This window comes from Mandrillus leucophaeus, unplaced genomic scaffold, assembly GCF_000951045.1.
Source record: "Mandrillus leucophaeus isolate KB7577 unplaced genomic scaffold, Mleu.le_1.0 Scaffold43, whole genome shotgun sequence".
NCBI classification, from domain to species: Eukaryota; Metazoa; Chordata; class Mammalia; order Primates; family Cercopithecidae; genus Mandrillus; species Mandrillus leucophaeus.
Window position 1 is genome coordinate 1,584,938 of NW_012104587.1, and position 17,309 is coordinate 1,602,246.

Consider the following 17,309-nt stretch of genomic DNA (forward strand, 5'->3'; position numbering starts at 1 on the left):
TATATGTTTTTTCTGACCTTGAGGTAGAGAAGGACTATTTAAACACAACAAAGAAAAGGCTAACACCAGAAGGTAAAAGACTGACACATCTAACTACATTAAAATTAGAAATTTCTGTTCACCAAAAGATACCTTTAGGATCATCAAGAAAAAGGAAAAGTCTAAGAAATTATATCAGTCTAGGGAGGCCTAAGGAAACATGACAACTAAATGTAATAGGGTATCCTGGATGAAATCCTGGAACAGAAAAATAATATACACAAAAACTAAAGAAACCTCAAGTATGAACTTTAGTAAATAATGTATCACTATCAATTCACTAGGTATCACAAATGAACCACAGTCATATTAATAATAGGGAAGGTTGGGCGCAGTGGCTTACTACGCCTGTAATCCCAACACTTTGGTAGGCCAAGGCGGGCGAATCACTAGGTCAGGAGTTTGAGACCAGCCTGGCCAACATGGTGAAACCCCACCTCTACTAACAATACAGAATTAGCCAGGAGTGGTGGTGCACACCTGTAGTCCCAGCTACTCGGGAGGCTGAGGCAGAAGAATCGCCTGAATCCAGTAGGCAGAGGCTGCAGTGAGCCGAGATCGTGCCACTGCACTCCAGCCCAGGCAACAGAGCAAGACTCCATCTGAAAACAAACAAACAGGGAAAACTGGGTGCAGATAAGCGCAAACTCTCATCCTTTCATGTTTTCTATAAATCTAAAACTAAAATGAAAACTGGCTGGGCGCAGTGGCTCACGCCATAATCCCAGCACTTTGGAAGGCCAAGGTGGGTAGATCACGAGGTCAGAAGTTCGAGACAATCCTGGCTAATATGGTGAAACCCCATCTCTACTAAAATTACAAAACTTAGCTGGGCATGGTGGTGCGCGCCTGTAATCCCAGCTACTGGGGCAGCTAAGCCAGGAGAATGGCTTGAACCCAGGAGGCGGAGGTTGCAGTGAGCCAAGATCATGCCACTGCATTCCAGCCTGGGTGACACAGCAAGACTCCATCTCAAAAAAAAGAAAAAAAGAAAACTGTATTTTTTTTTTTCGAAAGAGATGGGGTCTCACTTTGTTGTCCAGGCTGGCCTCAAACTCTTGGGCTGAAGAGATCCTCCTGCCTCAGCCTCATGAGTAGCTCGGGCTACAGGCACGTGCCACCACGTGCAGCAAAACTATGTATGCGTGGTTTTGTTTTTGTTTTTCCAGACAGGGTCTGGGTCTGTCACCCAGGCTGGAGTACAGTGACGAGATCTTGGCTCACTACAATCTACACCTCCCAGACTCAAGCAATCTTCCCTCCTCAGCCTTCTGAGTAGCTGGGACCATAGGCACGTGCCACCACACCTGATTTTTCTATTTTCAGTACAGACAGGCTTTTGCAAAGTTGCCAAGGCTGGTCTCAAGCTCCTGGACTCAAGCAATCTGCCCTCTTCGGACTCCCAAGTGCTGGGATTACAGGTATGAACCACTGTGCCCTGTGCCCTTGTGTTTTCTTTTAAAGACACCTTGGCGAGCACGATGGTTCACACCTAAGATCCCAGTACTCTGGGAGCCTGAGGCGGGTGGATCACCTGAGGTCAGGAGTTTGAGACCAGCCTGGCTAACATTGTGAAACCCTGTCTCTACTAAAAATATAAAAATTAGCCAGGTGTGGTGGCACGCGCCTGTAATCCCAGCTACTAAGGTGGCTGAGGCAGGAGAACAACTTGAACCCGGGAGGGGGAGGTTACAGCGAGCTGAGATCACGCCACTGCACTCCAGCCTGGGTGACAGAGCGAGACTCTGTCTCAAAATAAAATAAAATTTTAAAAAAGCAAATAAAAGAAACTAGGAAAGACAACCAAGCCAAGACCACCATAAGATGTCATTTTATACACAAGCCAGTGACAAAACTTAAGTCCAACAACAGTATCAAGTGTTGGAAATGATGGAGATCAATGAGGCCTTTTTTTTTTTTCTTTTGAGGCTGAGTCTCCCTCTGTAGCCCAGGCTGGAGTGCAGTGGTGCAATCTCGGCTCACTGCAACCTCCGCCTCCCGGGTCCTGGTTCAAGCAATTCTCCTGCCTCAGCCCCCCGAGTAGCTGGGATCATAGGCACGCTCCACTAAGCCCAGTTAATTTTTGTATTTTTAGTAGAGACGGGGTTTCAGCATGTTGGCCAGGCTGGTCTTGAACTCCTGACCTCTTGATCCACCCGCCTCAGCCTCCCAAAGTGCTGGGATTACAGGCATGAGCCACCGTGCCCGGCTTCAATGAGGCCTTCTTATAAATCATTGGTAGAAGTGTAAATTGGCAAACCACTTTGGCTTTATCTTGGGAAGTTGATCATCTCCATATTCTACAATCCTGCAGTTCCTCTCCTAGTTATACACCAAAGAGAAACTCTTGTGCAAGGGTAACAGGAGACATGTACAAGAAGTTTCATAGCAACACTTTGGCTAGCAAAACACTGGAAACAACCCCAAGGCTTATCAACCTAGAAATGGATTAATCAGCTGGGGTATATTCATACAACATAATAATATGCAGCAGTAAAAATGAATGAACTAGAACTATATGAAACAGAATTAAAGTTATGGGAAAAACGGAAACCCCAGAAGACCACATGCACTAACATACTTCCTCTGTAAAGCTCAAAAACAAAAAAAATATATAATTTATTGCTTAGGCACACAGATATATGTGTGCACAGGTATACACACATAACATAACTGTAAGAACAAAAAAAAAAGGCAAAGGAATGATAAGCTTCAGAGTAACAACTACCTACATCTAGAGCAGTCAAGAGTACAGGACAGTGAGATACGATTGGGCTGAGGGGAGAGTTTACAGGGTGGAGTATTTGAGATGAGTCTCACTCTGTCACCCAGGCTATAGTGCAGTGACACAGTCTCGGCTCACTGCAACCTCTGCCTCCTGGGTTCAAGTAACTGTCCTGCCTCAGCCTCCTGAGTAGCTGGGATTACAGGTTAGCACAACACCCGGCTAATTTTTTATTTTTAGTAGAGATGGGGTTTCACCATGTTGGCCAAGCTGGTCTCCAACTCATGACCTAGTGATCTGCCTACCTCGACCTCCCAAAGTGCTGGAATTACAAGCGTGAGCCACCACGCCCGGCCACTGTTATTTTCCAAATTATGTATTTAAGAGAAAGTCACAGATGGATGCATGGAACACTGATGACAGGGTATCATCACACAATAATCTGAGTAATCCTATTCTGAATATCTGAGGAAAAGGAAAAGAGGAAGAAAGGAAGGAAGGAAGCAAACAAGCAAGCAGGCAGACATGGTATACCTGGAGGACTAGATCTGTAAATAAACAGGGCCTTGTTTATTTCTACTTATATCACCAGCACCTAGCCCAGGCCAGTCAGGGAGGAGAAAGCAATACTTGTTTGCTGAATGAATGAATGAATGAGGATAAAGGGGTAAAGAGAAAAGTGAAACAGAAGAAGAGGTGAGGAAAGGTTGAGAAGTATGGCAAGGTGCTATGCTAGTTAACTGCTACCTTATTGTGGGAAAGAATATCAGCAACCAAAAAAAGGTCCATCAGGAAGGAGAAAGGGGCCACAGAAATGGATGCTTCTCAGGAAAAATTTACCGAGCTATTGGCGGATCAGCCACCAAAACATCTGGCACACGGTATCGGGGTCGCCGAGGCTCCAGCTCATCAATCCTGATCCGAGTCATGTTCTTCTGAAGCCCCTGAAGCTCTAGCACCAGCAACACCTGCGGGGACAGAGGTTTGGATCTGGAGAGAGGAAAGGGGCTACACCATGGAATGCCCTTTGAACCCATTCTCTCCTAAGGTGTCTCTTCCTTTGAGCCCTTTGCCTAAAGGCCAAGATCACATTTCTTCGTAAAGTAAGAGTTCAAAGGTTAGGCTGGGACAAAATGTTGGCCACAATTTCCCCCTTTCCAAATTACCCCACAGCCATTGTCCCACCCCCACCAGACTCCTCGTCTCCCCTGACCTTGGTGACCTCATGGATGAGATGGACCGTGAGAGAATCAGGACCAAGCTGTAGAGAGTCCAGCAAGGCTCGGTATGGAGAGAGGCCTGGCCGTATGCTTCTCTGTCGCCTGCCAAGTGAAGGGTTGGGAAGTAAGGTAGGGGGCCACCTGCAACGTCCCTAGGTCCCTCTATCACCTGCAGTGTCCTTAGGCACTCCATCTGCCACAGACACCTCCCACATTACCCTACATTCCATCCCTTTCTCCCAGAAATATCATACTTGCAGAAAGAACTCTCTTCGCAGGTCTTAAAGTTGCTTCTATCCACAGCGAGGGTAATCCCCAGGCAGACCCCTAAAAAAACCAGTACCAAAGATGCCCAAGACCTGTGGAGAAAAGGATAAAGATGGAGCAATCAGCATGGGGGTCAGGAAGGGGCCCCCTTCAAAAGGAAAAACTTCTTCCTGTCACAGCACTAAGATAGTTGAGGAAAGGGGGAAGAAAGATGGAGTAACATCAAACAGAAAAGAAGGCAGAGTGGACATGGGGTTAAGAATCAGGCCTGAGAAGTTGGCTCACTCACACCTTCCCTTTGAAAGGCAGAGTAGGCTGGGCACAGTGGCTCACGCCTGTAATCCCAACACTTTAGGAGCCTGAGGCGGGCGGATCACAAGGAAGGAGATTAAGACTATCCTGGCTAACACGGTGAAACCCCGTCTCTACTAAAAATACAAAAAAAAAAGAAGTCAAGCATGGTGGCAGCCACCTGTAGTCCCAGCTACTCCGGAGGCTGCGGCAGAAGAAAGGCATGAACTTGGGAGGCGAAGCTTGCAGTGAGCCGAGATTGGGGCACTGCACTCCAGCCTGGGCAATAGAGCGAGACTCTGTCTCAAAAAAAAAAAAAAAAGAGGCCGGGCGCGGTGGCTCACGCCTGTAATCCCAGCACTTTGGGAGGCTGAGGTGGATCACAAGTTCACAAGGTCAGGAGATCCGAGACCATCCTGGCTAACACAGTGAAACCCCGTCTCTACTAAAAATACAAAAAATTAGTCGGGCTTGGTGGCAGGCGCCTGTAGCTCCAGCTACTTGGGAGGCTGAGGCAGGAGAATGGCATCAACCCAGGAGGTGGAGCTCGCAGTGAGCCGAAATCGCGCCACTGCACTCCAGCCTGGGCGACAGAGCGAAACTCCTTCTCAAAAATAAAAAATAAAAATAAAATAAAGGCAAGTAGACAGAGGATCTTTCACCTTCAGAGGCCCTGGTGTTGACTCTGGTGACATCAGCCTCTCAGAGGAAAGGAGCAGTAACAGCCAGTCTCAGAGGAAATGGTAGTAGCATATGTATGGAACAGAGAAACAAAGCAAGCTACACCTTTCTATGGGCAGGGTATTGGGTGGATGCAGAGTTAAAGAGCTAAAGATGAGGCCGGGCATGGTGGTTCAAGTCTGTAATCCCACCACTTTGGGAGGCTGAGGCGGGTGGATCACCTGAGGTCAGGAGTTCAAGACCAGCCTGGCCAACATGATGAAACCCCATCTCTACTTAAAATACAAAAATTAGCTGGGCGTGGCGTTGAGCATCTGTAGTTACAGCTACTGGGGAGGCTGAGGCATGAGAATCGCTTGAACCCGGGAGGCAGAGCTTGTAGTGAGCCAAGATTGCGCCACTGCACTCCAGCCTAAGTGATGGACCAACACTCCATCTCAGGAAAAAAACAAACAAACAAAAAAACCTAGCCTGCTGGTTACAGTTCCTAGGGTCCTAACATCCCTAGTACCCTAAGCAGCCTGTTTCTCTGATTTCCACTCCTGTATCTTCAAAACACCACCATCACTACCCAAGCTGGAAAAAAATAACAATAGCTAAAATGTTCTGAGCCCTAATGCACTCCTAGGGGCCTGGGTAATCACTTTATATTACTAGTTTTCAATTCTGCCTGCAGTTTTTGTTTTTTGCTTTTTTTTTTGAGACAGTCTCACTCCATCACCCAGGCTAGAGGGCCGTGGCATGATCTCAGTTCACTGTAACCTCCGCCTCCCAGGTTCAAGCAATTCCTGTGCCTCAACCTCCTGGGTAGCTGGAATTACAGGAGCACGCCACCATGCCCAGCTAATTTTTGTATTTTTAGTAGAGACGGAGTTTCACCATGTTGGCCAGGCTGGTCTCAAATTCCTGACCTCAAGTGATCCACCTGCCTCGCCCTCCCCAAGTAGCTGGGACTACAGGTGGTAGCCACAGCACCCAGCTAACTTTTTTAAAAGTTTTTTTTTTGGTCAGGCGCAGTGGCTCACGCCTGTAATCCCAGCACTTTGGGAGGCTGGACAGGCGGATCATGAGGTCAGGAGTTCGAGACCAGCCTGGCCAATATGGTGAAACCCCATCTGTACTAAAAATACAAAAATTAGCCAGGCGTGGTGGTGGGGGCCTGTAATCCCAGCTATTTGGGAGGCTGAGGCAGGATAATTGCTTGAACCAGGAGGTGGAGGCGGAGGCTACAGTGAGCAGATCACACCATTGCACTCCAGCCTGGGCAACAGAGCACAACTCTGACTCAAAAAAAAAAAAAAAATTTTTTTTTTTGGTAGCAACAGAGCCTCCCTTCGTTGCCTAGGCTGTTCTTTTTTTTTTTTTTTTGAGACGGAGTCTCACTCTGTCGCCCAGGCTGGAGTGCAGTGGCCGGATCTCAGCTCACTGCAAGCTCCGCCTCCCGGGTTTACGCCATTCTCCTGCCTCAGCCTCCCGAGTAGCTGGGACTACAGGCGCCCGCCACCTCGCCCGGCTAGTTTTTTGTATTTTTAGTAGAGACAGGGTTTCACCATGTTAGCCAGGATGGTCCCGATCTGCTGACCTTGTGATCCGCCCATCTCGGCCTCCCAAAGTGCTGGGATTACAGGCTTCAGCCACCGCGCCCAGCCACCTAGGCTGTTCTTAAACTCCTGGGCTCAAGCAATCCTCCCATCTTGGCCTCCCAAAGTGCTGGGATTACAGTGTGAGCCACTGTGCCCAGCCTGCCATTTTTAACAATACCAGTGACCTGGTCTCACTTTTAAAGATTTTAACTTAATCAGAGAGGAGCCTGTGCATCAGACTTTTTTTTTTTTTTGAGATGGAGTCTTGCTCTGTCGCCCAGGCTGGAGTGCAGTGACGTGATCTCAGCTCAATGCAACCTCTGCCTCCTGGGTTCAAGGGATTCTCCCGCCTCAGCCTCCCGAGTAGCTGGGATTACAGGCGCTTGCCACCATGCCCAGCTAGTTTTTTGTATTTTTAGTAGAGATGGGGTTTCACCATGTTGGCGAGGCTGGTATCGAACTCCTGACCTAGATCCACCTGCCTCGGTCTCCCACAGTGCTGGGATTACAAGCATTGAGTCACCGGGCCCAGCTGGCTAAAGTTTTTTTAAAGCTCCCTAAACAACTCTAATGAGTAACCTGGGTTCACAACCACTTCTTTACATGCATACTTCTTTTCCCTTTCTTTCACTCTTTTCTTGGTGAATATAGGGTTGGGGTTTATTTCCAGATGAGAAAATTAAAGCATAAAAGGTTGAACAGTTCACCCAAGGTTGAATAGCTGGTAAATGGTGAAACAAACTGAACCCAGTTGTGCTTGACTCTGGGACATGTGCTTCACCATGATGCACAATACAGCACACTAATCCCTAGCAGGATGAAATGGGCATGTCTCATTGAGAACCATCATCCCAAGCTTATCACAAATTGTCAGTTTCCCAATGTGCTATCAAATGACAGACAAGAGACTAATAGGCTTATTTAAATAAGTTAGGTTGACAAATATATTCATCCAGGATTCATCCTTAGGATTCTGAGTAAATCCTAAACAAAAACTCTCAAATTTTAATGTCTGTTAAGAATCAGCCAGGCGCGGTAGCTCACATTTGTAATCTCACTACTTTGGGAGGTCCAGGTGGGCGGATCACGAGATCAGGAGTTCAAGACCAGCCTGGCCAACATGGCAAAACTCCATCTCTACTAAAAATCCAAAAACTAGGCCAGGCGTAGTGGCTCACACCTGTAATCCCAGCACTTTGTGAGACCGAGACAGGTGGATCACCTGAGGTCAGGAGTTTTGAGACCAGCCTGGCCAACATGATGAAACCCCGTCTCTACTAAAAATACAAAAAAAATAAATAAAAATAAAAAGGCTGGGCACAGTGGCTCATGCCTGTAATCCCAGCACTTTGGGAGGCCGAGACCGGCCGAGAGGTCAGGAGATTGAGACCATCCTGGCTAACACAGTGAAACCCCATCTCTACTAAAAATACAAAAAATTAGCTGGGCGTGTTGGCAGGCACCTGTAGTCCCAGCTACTTGGGAGGCTGAGGCAGGAGAATCGCCCGAACCCGGGAGGCGGAGGTTGCAGTGAGCCAAGGTTGTGCCACTGCATTCCAGCCTGGGCGACACAGCGAGACACCACCTAAAATAATATATACAATATGCATGTGTGTGTGTATATATATGTATACATATATGTGTGTATATATATGCATATATATGTGTGTATATACGTGTGTGTGTGTGTGTATATATATACACACATATACACAAAGATTAGCCAGGCGTAGTGGCACATGCCTGTAATCCCAGCTACTGGGGAGGCTGAGGAATGAGAATGGTATGAGCCTGGGAGTCAGAGGTTGCAGTGAGCCAAGATCGCACCACTGCACTCTAGCCTGGGTGACAAAGTGTGACTCTGTCTCAAAAACAAGAAAAAAACGTTGCCCAGGCTTGCTTGAACTCCTATGCTAAAGAAGTCTTTCCACTTTGTCCTTCCAAAATGCTGGAATACAGGTGTGAGCCACTGCACTCAGCCTGGACATCGCATTTTATTTATTTATTTTTTTTTGAGACTGAGTTTCGCTCGTTGCCCATGCTGGAGTGCAATGGCACGATCTCAGCTCACCGCAACCTCTGCCTCGTGTGTTCAAGCGATTCTCCTGCCTGTGCCTCCCAAGTAGCTGGGATTACAGGCGCGTGCCATCACACTCGGCTAATTTTGTATTTTTAGTAGAGACGGGGTTTCTCCATGTTGGTCAGGCTGGTCTCAAACTCCCAACCTCAGGTAATCTGCCCGCCTCGGCCTCCCAAAGTGCTGGGATTACAGGTGTGAGCCATCGCGCCCAGCTGACACTGCATTTTAAACATGCTCTCCCAGTGACACCGATGTAGGCAGAATAGGAGCATGCTCTGAGAAAGTGTTTCAAACTGGGGGTGAGAGGGTTCTTCTAAGCAATAAAGTTTTACAACCGCCGGGCACAGTGGTTCATGTCTATAATCCTAGCACTTTGGGAGGTCAAAAAGGGAAGATTGGGCAACATAGCAAGACCTCATCTCTATTTGGAAAAAAAAAAAAAAATTGGGCAACATAGCAAGATCTCATCTCTATTTGAAAAAAAAAAAAAAAAAAAAAAGAGTAGTGGGGCATGGTGGCTGGTGCCTGTAGTCCCAGCTACCCAGGAGGCTAAAGCTGGAGGGCTGCCTGAACCCAGGAGTTTGAGGCTGCATGAGCTATGATTGCACCATTGCTCTCCAGCCTGGGCCACAGCACAAGACTCTGCCTCAAAAAAGTAAATTAATTAAGACCGGCCAATGTGGTGAAACCCCGTCTCTACTAAAAATACAAAAATTAGCTGGGCATGGTGGCACACGTCTGTAATCCCAGGACTCGGGAGGATGAGGCAGGAGAATCGCTTGAATTCGGGAGGTGGAAGCTGGAGTAAGCCGAGATTGCACCCCCGTATTCCATCCTAGGCAACAGAGCTAGACCTTGTCTCAATAAGTAAACAAACAAATAAATAAAATTTGACAACCTATAATAAGGTAACTAAAGACAGGGTCTATTATACACATTTTATCTAGTTATCCAGCATTAGCTTCAGCATCTGCTTGAAAGCTAAAAGAAAAGTACCAGAAATGAGATCACAGAGTGTACCGTGATCTCATCACAGGACACTCCTCCAGCTCCAGAAACAACTGTTCCACAGCAGGCCAGACAGAAAAATGAAGAAAACACCAGGCACTGTGGTTTAACAAACCAAGCAGGAGTAACTATTAGCAAAACAAGCTGAATAAATGCTACTAGAAAATTCTATAGCAAGGCATGCGGCACAGGCCCTGCAGTGACCTGAGTGACTGCAACAGGCACTCTCGGCCACTGACCCATGTCCACCTGCCAAAAGCAGCAGTAAACGGAAGTACAGTGAGTTAAACACCCTCTGGGGCCCTATTTGCAGTCTGTAAAATTGGTTCGGAAAGATGCCAATGGAGATAGGATTTCTAAAGCATCTTTCAGATATGACCTGTTGGAGGGCCCTAAGGAATTAACGGATGCCTTGACCACCCCGAGAGAGGAGTTAATAGGCCAAAGTCAGAAATAAGCTGCAGGGCAAGTTGCACCCATTTATTGTTTCACATCACAGGCTCCCAAATAACTGAGTTTATGATCCAAGCTTTCTTCATCGCTTCGGACAGTACACGCCTACCCCACCCCAGTATATCCGTTAGGTCCTAGTAAACATTTGTGGCACGGCTGATATGTTTCGAATCTTTTTTTTCCCCAGTAATATAAACAAGAGAGCGTGGACCAAGTCATTCGATTACATGTTGTGTTTGAGGAACACCATCCACGCCGTGAGCTTACTGGATCCTGGGCCGTGCCCAGCGACCGTGGACAGTGAACTAAGCCAGAGCTGGTGCTCACGTGAAGACAAGGGCAGAGGAGGATTCGGAGCTCTAGGGAGTACAGCCAGAAGGGTAGTACAGGCTTAACTGCCGACCCGGTGCTTCTAGCTCAGCCGAGGGGCCGCAGGGCCACAGGCTGCATTCCCCGAAGCCAGGCCGCATCTTTTCCCCCGCCCCGACGACCCCGCGCACTGCAGGAAGGGGGCGGCGACGTTGATCGCCGCAAGCAGCCAAAGGAAGGCGGCGGCTGAGAGCCGCCAAGGCCGAGAAAGACGCACAGCTGCGGCTTTACTGAGCCGCCCGGCGGGAGCCCGGAGCCCCAGAGGCAAGGCCCCCAGCGTCGCTCGGATCTACCACGGGGAGACTGGAGGCATCTGAGGCCGCCTCCAGAGGAACAAAGGTTCCTCGCGAGGCCGGGGGTGGCAGAGTGTCAAGAGAACACACAGGAAGGAGTGGAATGGGGCTTGGGGGATCTAGGGGCGTCCCAGGCGTGCCCCTAGATTCCGGGCTTCTCACCGCCTCCTACGCGCCGCCACTGCCGCTACCTCCGCCATCTTGTGCCGGGTTTGCTCCTTGACCCCGAACCTCCCGCCCCACCACGCGCACTCAGCCACGTATCCTAGTTCCCGCCCCTTCCGGCCTTCTGATTGGTTCGGCCTGAGCGCCGCCGGGCAACTGTCTCATTGGTAGAGTACACACTCTAAATTATCGCAGGGGGCGGGGCTTCAGGCCAGGGGCGGGAACGTCCAGAGCCAGGCGCTGTCCGACTTCGCACGCTCTCAGCATGACAGAAGCACTGGACTGGTTTTCTCAAGTCGGCAAATTTTATTTAGAAAAAAAAAGTGGGAGAGAAAAAAGTGACAGCGCTCCTTAGGCCAAGGACTTAGAACCTCCACCCTGCCGTCGCACGTTAGTCCCTTCCCTCTCTCACTGCTCAACCTCCCTGGGCTTCCAGAGCAAGAAAAGGCTACGTCCCTTGTCGAAGGAGAGTGGACGGTGAAGGTGCCTGGAAACGGCCAGAGAAAAGACCCAGGCGGTCGATGTTGCGGTGGAGGACACTGTGCAGCACAGCCAGATGGGGTCCACCCTCACCTCCACCCTCCCTGGAGAAGTCCCGGATGAAGCGACCCCGCTCTGATTGGAAGATGAACTTCTGAGGCAACGGCCCATGCTCCCGGAGAAATCCCCAGACACTGAGCAGCAGCAGACGCACCTCGAAAGGTGCCAGTTGGCTAAATACTTCATGCATATTACCCAGGGCCGGAGGCAGGAGACTTCCCTCAGCCATGACAGCTACTAAGGTGCAGGATGCCTCCAGGTGCCAGGGGGAGTGGGTCGTGTCAGGGTGGCGAGAGGCTTCCCAATGGCCCAAGAGGGCGGCCAGCAGCCCCCGAAGCAGCACGGAACAGTAGCACAGGGCTGGAGGAGCAGCTGCTACCAGCTTTAACAGCTCAAAGAGCAGGGGCTGTTCCCGGAAGCGCCGGCCAATACGGAGATCCCGCTCCACGGTGGCCCGAGCGTGTTCCTCGGGGGGCCAAGCCAGCTCTGCACCAGCTGCATCCGGACACACACTCTCCACCAAGGTCACTGCCACTGCTTTGGCTGCCTCTGGACTCAAGATGGGCGCCCCCCAGCATTCCCCACATTCAGTGCCCCCTGGGGCACTGCAGCAGTGAACCAGGAGGCTGAGGAGGCTCTGGGTGTTATAGATCACTTCCTGCTGATTTCGTGACTGGACAAACTTGGGTGGCTTTAAGCCACGGCCGATGACTCCAGCATGGAAAACTGACCAAATCCCTCCAGGACCTGGCACAGCTGCAGTGTGCCTCCGGTTAGTGTCCAACAGGGAGGCAGAAGCCAAAGAAGCTGAAACAACTGAGAGAGTCTCATTGTCCCCAACTACTTCCCCTCCAAACAGTTCTGTGTTGCCTCGATGTAAGGCTCCCTCAACCAGCAGCTGCAGGACAGCCTTGAGTCCAGCTGGGGACGTCTGAGACAGGCGGGTGAGAAGCTGACAGGCTGAGGCCACACCTGGAGGGCCATGCAGCCTCAGAGAGGCGAAGAAGTGGTGCACCCCAGCCCTTACCAGTCCCAGGAGCTGGGAGGGGGATAAGGCTTCAGGAGGAAAGGGGCAAATGGCCAGGAGGGAGGCAGCAGCTTCAGCTACTTCCTCCTCAGGATGTAGCAGGAGAGGCGCCAGGTCAGACAGATGGGCTGAGGCAGATTCCCCAAAGTGCGCCCCTAGGGCTGCAGGGCCCTCGCCACCCTGCTGTTCCCACCCTACTAGCAGTGCCAAGTTGCGCAGGAACCGGGCCGTGAAGGGAGGCTGTAATGTCCCCGCATGCACCCGAGCCAGACAGCTTCGGAAAGCCAGGGGCAGGAGGCCAGACAGACTGACCACTAGCCCTGCATATAACTGGGTGGCCAAACTCAACTCTTCAGGGCTTCGGGCTCGGCTCAGCAGATGGCCCAAGGCCTCAGGTCCACAGCTAGGCCGGGTATAGACAGATAGCAGGCCCAAGAGCTGGTGCTGCCAGAGGAAGCGTTTCCGTTCCAATCGTAACGTCTCTCCACACAGCTCTCCAACATGGTTTTTTAGCGCATCTAAAAAGGGCACCGAGCGGGGAGGTGGGGGCGGGCCTAGCACCCCTTCCCCAGGAGACCCTCCCCGGTGATGAACCAGCTTTTGCAGGTGCAGCAGCAGCAGCTGGATTAGCCGGTCACAAGCCTCACGTACGGTGTCTGGCACAGCCAGGCCCTGGGTGGTAATGACCGAAGCAGGCATAGCTGTGTCCACCAGGAACTGCAGCAAGCGGTAGGCCCCTGCCCCAGAGGCCTGGCTCACCAGGTGCACAGCCAGGTTCAACATGTTGTCCAGCTCCTCTCGGGGGAATCCTTGAAGGTGTTGCTGCAGCTGGCTCAGCACAGCTGGGGGCTTGAGGCAATCCACAAGCTCTCCAGAGACTGTGCCCAGCAAAGCTGGTGACATGACTGCCAGCTGCAGTAGGAAGGGAACCGTGGCCTGAAGGGAGGGGTCCCCACTTCGGCCTCCAGTTCCCCCTGCCAGGCTATCATGGAACATTCGCAGGAGCTCCCGTCGGATACTATCTCCATGGCGGGAGGCCAGGTGCCCTAGGATGCCTACAACTGAGGCAATCTTGGGCACCCGTTTCTCCGCAGGAATGGCAGGAGATCCAGGGAAGGGGTCTGTAGAGGGGGTCTGAGAAGAGCTTCCACCACTGCTGCCAGCTCCACCTCCAGCCCCACCATGGACGCAAAAGTCCTTAAGGCCACAGGAGAGAACTCGGGAAATGATGGTGCCAGGAAAAGAGGAGCCAATATGTGCCACAACCCAGTCAAAGTGTGGAGAATGCTGAACAGAGGTATCCAGCAAGGCATCCACACACGCATCTGGGCAGCTACCAATGAGAGCCGAGAGGCACTGCACATAGATGTCCATTAATGTACGCGTGGCCCTACAACCCATCCACAGCTGTAGCAGTTCATTAAGAGCGCCAGTAGCGTGGGGAACACGCTGGTGCTGGCCTGAGTACGTGCTGCTCAGTTGCCCCATGAGGTCAATGGACCATGCACTAATCACAGGTGCCCAGGCCTTTGGGTTGGCCCGGATAAACTCAGACAGCACCTGCTGCACTTCCTGAACCACATCCTCTAGACCAGGTCCCCCAGCAGGGACATGGGAGGCTGGAGGTGGACGGAGATGAGGTGGACCAGCCACAGGGGTTTCATCCAGGGCAGCCAGGTGGGCCCGGACACTCTCATCAAAGACACCTCTCAAGTGGTCAAGCACAGCAGCCCGAGCAGGTGGCAAAGAACGGAGCAGGAGAAGACCACAGCGAGCATGTTCCCGGGCTGAGAGTTGGTGGCCCAAAAGGGGGTCTACGCCAGTCAGAAAAGCCTTGATTTCCTGGGACAGCTCCTGAGCACTATAAGGAAGCAAAAGAAACAGACTTAGAGTGTTGTAAGATGTTAGGCAACTTACCTTTCCTGCATGAGCTTTGTCTTTTATATTAAACAGGGATATTAAAATTACTTCCCTCATAAAAGAATGTTTGTTTTTTGAGATAGAGTCTTGCTTTGTTGCCCAAGCTGCAATGCAGTGGCGCCACCTTGGCTCACTGCAACCTCCACCTACTGGGTTCAAGTGATTCTCCTGCCTCAACCTCCCAAGTAGCTGGGACTATAGGCGCCTGCCACCACACCCGACTATTTTTTTTTTCATTTTGTATTTTTAATAGAGATGGAGTTTCACCATGTTAGCCAGGATGGTCTCGATCTCCTGACCTCGTAATCTGCCCGCCTTGGCCTCCCAAAGTGCTGGCATTACAGGCATGAGCCACCGCACCCGGCCAAAAGCTATGTTTCTTTCAATGACAACAGTAATAATATCAGTAATAGATAACTCTTAGAACATCAACAGGTATTCTTTTAAATACTTTGCATGTATTATTTCAATCCTGACAACAGTTCAATAAGGTAGGTACTATTATGATCCCATTTTACAGATAAATCAAGGTTGGCTCCAGTGACTCACGCCTATAATGCCAGCATTTTGGGAGGCCAAGGCTGGTGGATCGCTTGAGCACAAGAGTTCAAGATCAGTCTGAGGAACATACTGAAATCTCATCTCTACCAAAAAAAAAAAAAAAAATTAGCCAGGTATGGGGGCATGTGCCTGCAGTCCCAGCTACTAGAGAGGCTGAGGCGGAAGGATCACTTGAGCCCTGGAAGCAGAGGTTGCAGTGAGCCAAAATCGCACCACTGCACTCCAGCCTGTGTGTGCCATCAAAAAAATAAACGAACGAAATCAAGGCTAAGCAATCAGACTATATTCGCCAAGAGTGTAGGAACCATTTCTGTGCTCTTCAACACTGAATCCACTTCTATTGAGGTACATAGTATATGGAAGGTAGTCAATAAATATTTGTTGAATTGACTATATTTGTGTTTCTATAATATCTGCTTTAAAAACATTTCCGGGCTGGTTGCGGTGCCTCACGTCTGTAACCTAGCACTTTGGGAGGCCAAGGAGGGTGGATCACTTGAGGTCAGAAGTTCAAAACCAGCCTGGCCAACAGGGTGAAACCTTGTCTGTATTAAAAATACAGGCCAGGCCCAGTGGCTCACGCCTGTAATCCCAGCACTTTGGGAGGCCAAGGCGGGCTGATCATGAGGTCAGGAGATCGAGACCATGCTGGCAAACACGGTGAAACCCTGTCTCTACTAAAAATACAAAAAAAAATTAGCCGGGCGTGGTGGCGGGCGCCTGTAGTCCCAGCTTCTCAGGAGGCTGAGGCAGGAGAATGGTGTGAACCCGGGAGGCGGAGGAGCTTGCAGTGAGCCAAGATCATACCACTGCACTCCAGCCTGGGTGACAGAGCGAGACTCTGTCTCAAAAAAAAAAAAACAAAAACAAAAACAAAAAAATTAGCCAGGCATGGTGGCAGGCGCCTGTAGTCCCAGCTTCTCAGGAGGCTGAGGCAGGAGAATGGTGTGAACCCGGGAGGCGGAGGAGCTTGCAGTGAGCCAAGATCATACCACTGCACTCCAGCCTGGGTGACAGAGCGAGACTCTGTCTCAAAAAAAAAAAAACAAAAACAAAAACAAAAAAATTAGCCAGGCATGGTGTAATCCCAGCTACTCGGGAGGCTGAGGCACGAGAATCACTTCAACTCAGGAGGCAGAGGTTGCAGTGAGCCGAGATCACGCCACTGCACTCCAGCCTGGGAGACAGGGTGACCGTCTCAAAAAAAAAAAAAGTCACCTTTCCATTCCAGCTTTATCACCTTCCACCACCACCCCTGCCCCACCCCATCCCACAACACAAGCACCTTGAAATCTGCTCTTAATGGGAAAAAAAAAAAATTGTAAGCCCCTTATTAAGGGCTCTCCCTCCTAGTATCTGTTTCTTCCCATATTCTGCAAAATCTTAGTCACCTACCACATCAACAACCACCATCTACCCAGCACCCTCAATGTGCCTGGACATCAGGGTGTCCCAGGGCACAAAGTAATAATGCTTTTCAGCCCTTTCCCTCCTAAAACATATGGGTTCAGTCTCAGAGGTTCAGAAACCAGAGTTATGGAAGGCGGCAAATCCCCTTTCTCTTATCGCCTTTTCTGTCAAAGAAGACAGCATCCTCTAGGTGCTGATAAGGCTCTGACAGTGCCATTCCTCTGTTTCCTCCAAAAAAACACCCTAATATAAGGGAGTATCTCAGCCGGACTGCATTCTGTTTCTGGGCCTGGGGTCTCAGGGAGTCTCTATAAAGTCAGGATCTTGGGTTTCCCAGGGTCAAAAATGGCCAGGGCAGCTGGGTTCCCAAGAGTTATGATACCCCCGACTCTTGGGAGAGGAAGCTCGGGGTCGAGGGTAGTTAGGCATCGGAGTCTAGGGAGAGGCAGGCCCGAGGTCTTGGGAGGGCGGGCACTGGAGCCCTGAGTTCTGGGAGGACCTGACCAAGAATCTCTCTGAGAACCCTGACGTGAGTTCTCGAGGTAGGATCCGGGTTTCTACCGAGAAGGCTGGGGATCGGCGCGGGGCCACGCGGTGGGAGGAAGGTGCCAAGGGCTCTAACTACCTGAGAGGCGCGGGACCGTGGGTGGCCGGGGCAGGCCCAGGAGGCCCTGGGG

The 17,309-nt window shown here is 50.5% G+C and overlaps 2 protein-coding genes across 6 annotated transcripts in view; both read right to left on the reverse strand.

The window, feature by feature from the left end:
• Window positions 1-11,336, reverse strand: part of GANAB (glucosidase, alpha; neutral AB) — a 23,787-nt gene extending 12,451 nt beyond the window's left edge. For 2 of the 5 annotated variants that reach the window (XM_011993376.1, XM_011993375.1), the window contains exons 1-4: window positions 11,172-11,330; window positions 4,239-4,343; window positions 3,978-4,086; window positions 3,605-3,732 (exon numbers count right to left, since the gene is read on the reverse strand). In XM_011993376.1, the coding sequence (XP_011848766.1) occupies window positions 3,605-3,732; window positions 3,978-4,086; window positions 4,239-4,343; window positions 11,172-11,209 (380 nt within the window). In that variant the 5' untranslated portion in view covers window positions 11,210-11,330. Of the gene's footprint in view, window positions 1-3,604; window positions 3,733-3,977; window positions 4,087-4,238; window positions 4,344-11,171 lie in introns of all 5 variants that reach the window. The other 3 variants (XM_011993379.1, XM_011993377.1, XM_011993378.1) reach the window with 2 other exon arrangements.
• Window positions 11,337-11,457: 121 nt separating this feature from the next.
• The window catches only part of INTS5 (integrator complex subunit 5), a 23,007-nt gene continuing 17,155 nt past the window's right edge, over window positions 11,458-17,309 (reverse strand). Inside the window, exons 2-3 of the mRNA XM_011993576.1 lie at window positions 17,258-17,303; window positions 11,458-14,602 (exon numbers count right to left, since the gene is read on the reverse strand). Coding sequence (XP_011848966.1) covers window positions 11,623-14,602; window positions 17,258-17,303 — 3,026 coding nt within the window. The 3' untranslated portion in view covers window positions 11,458-11,622. The remainder of the gene's footprint in view (window positions 14,603-17,257; window positions 17,304-17,309) is intronic.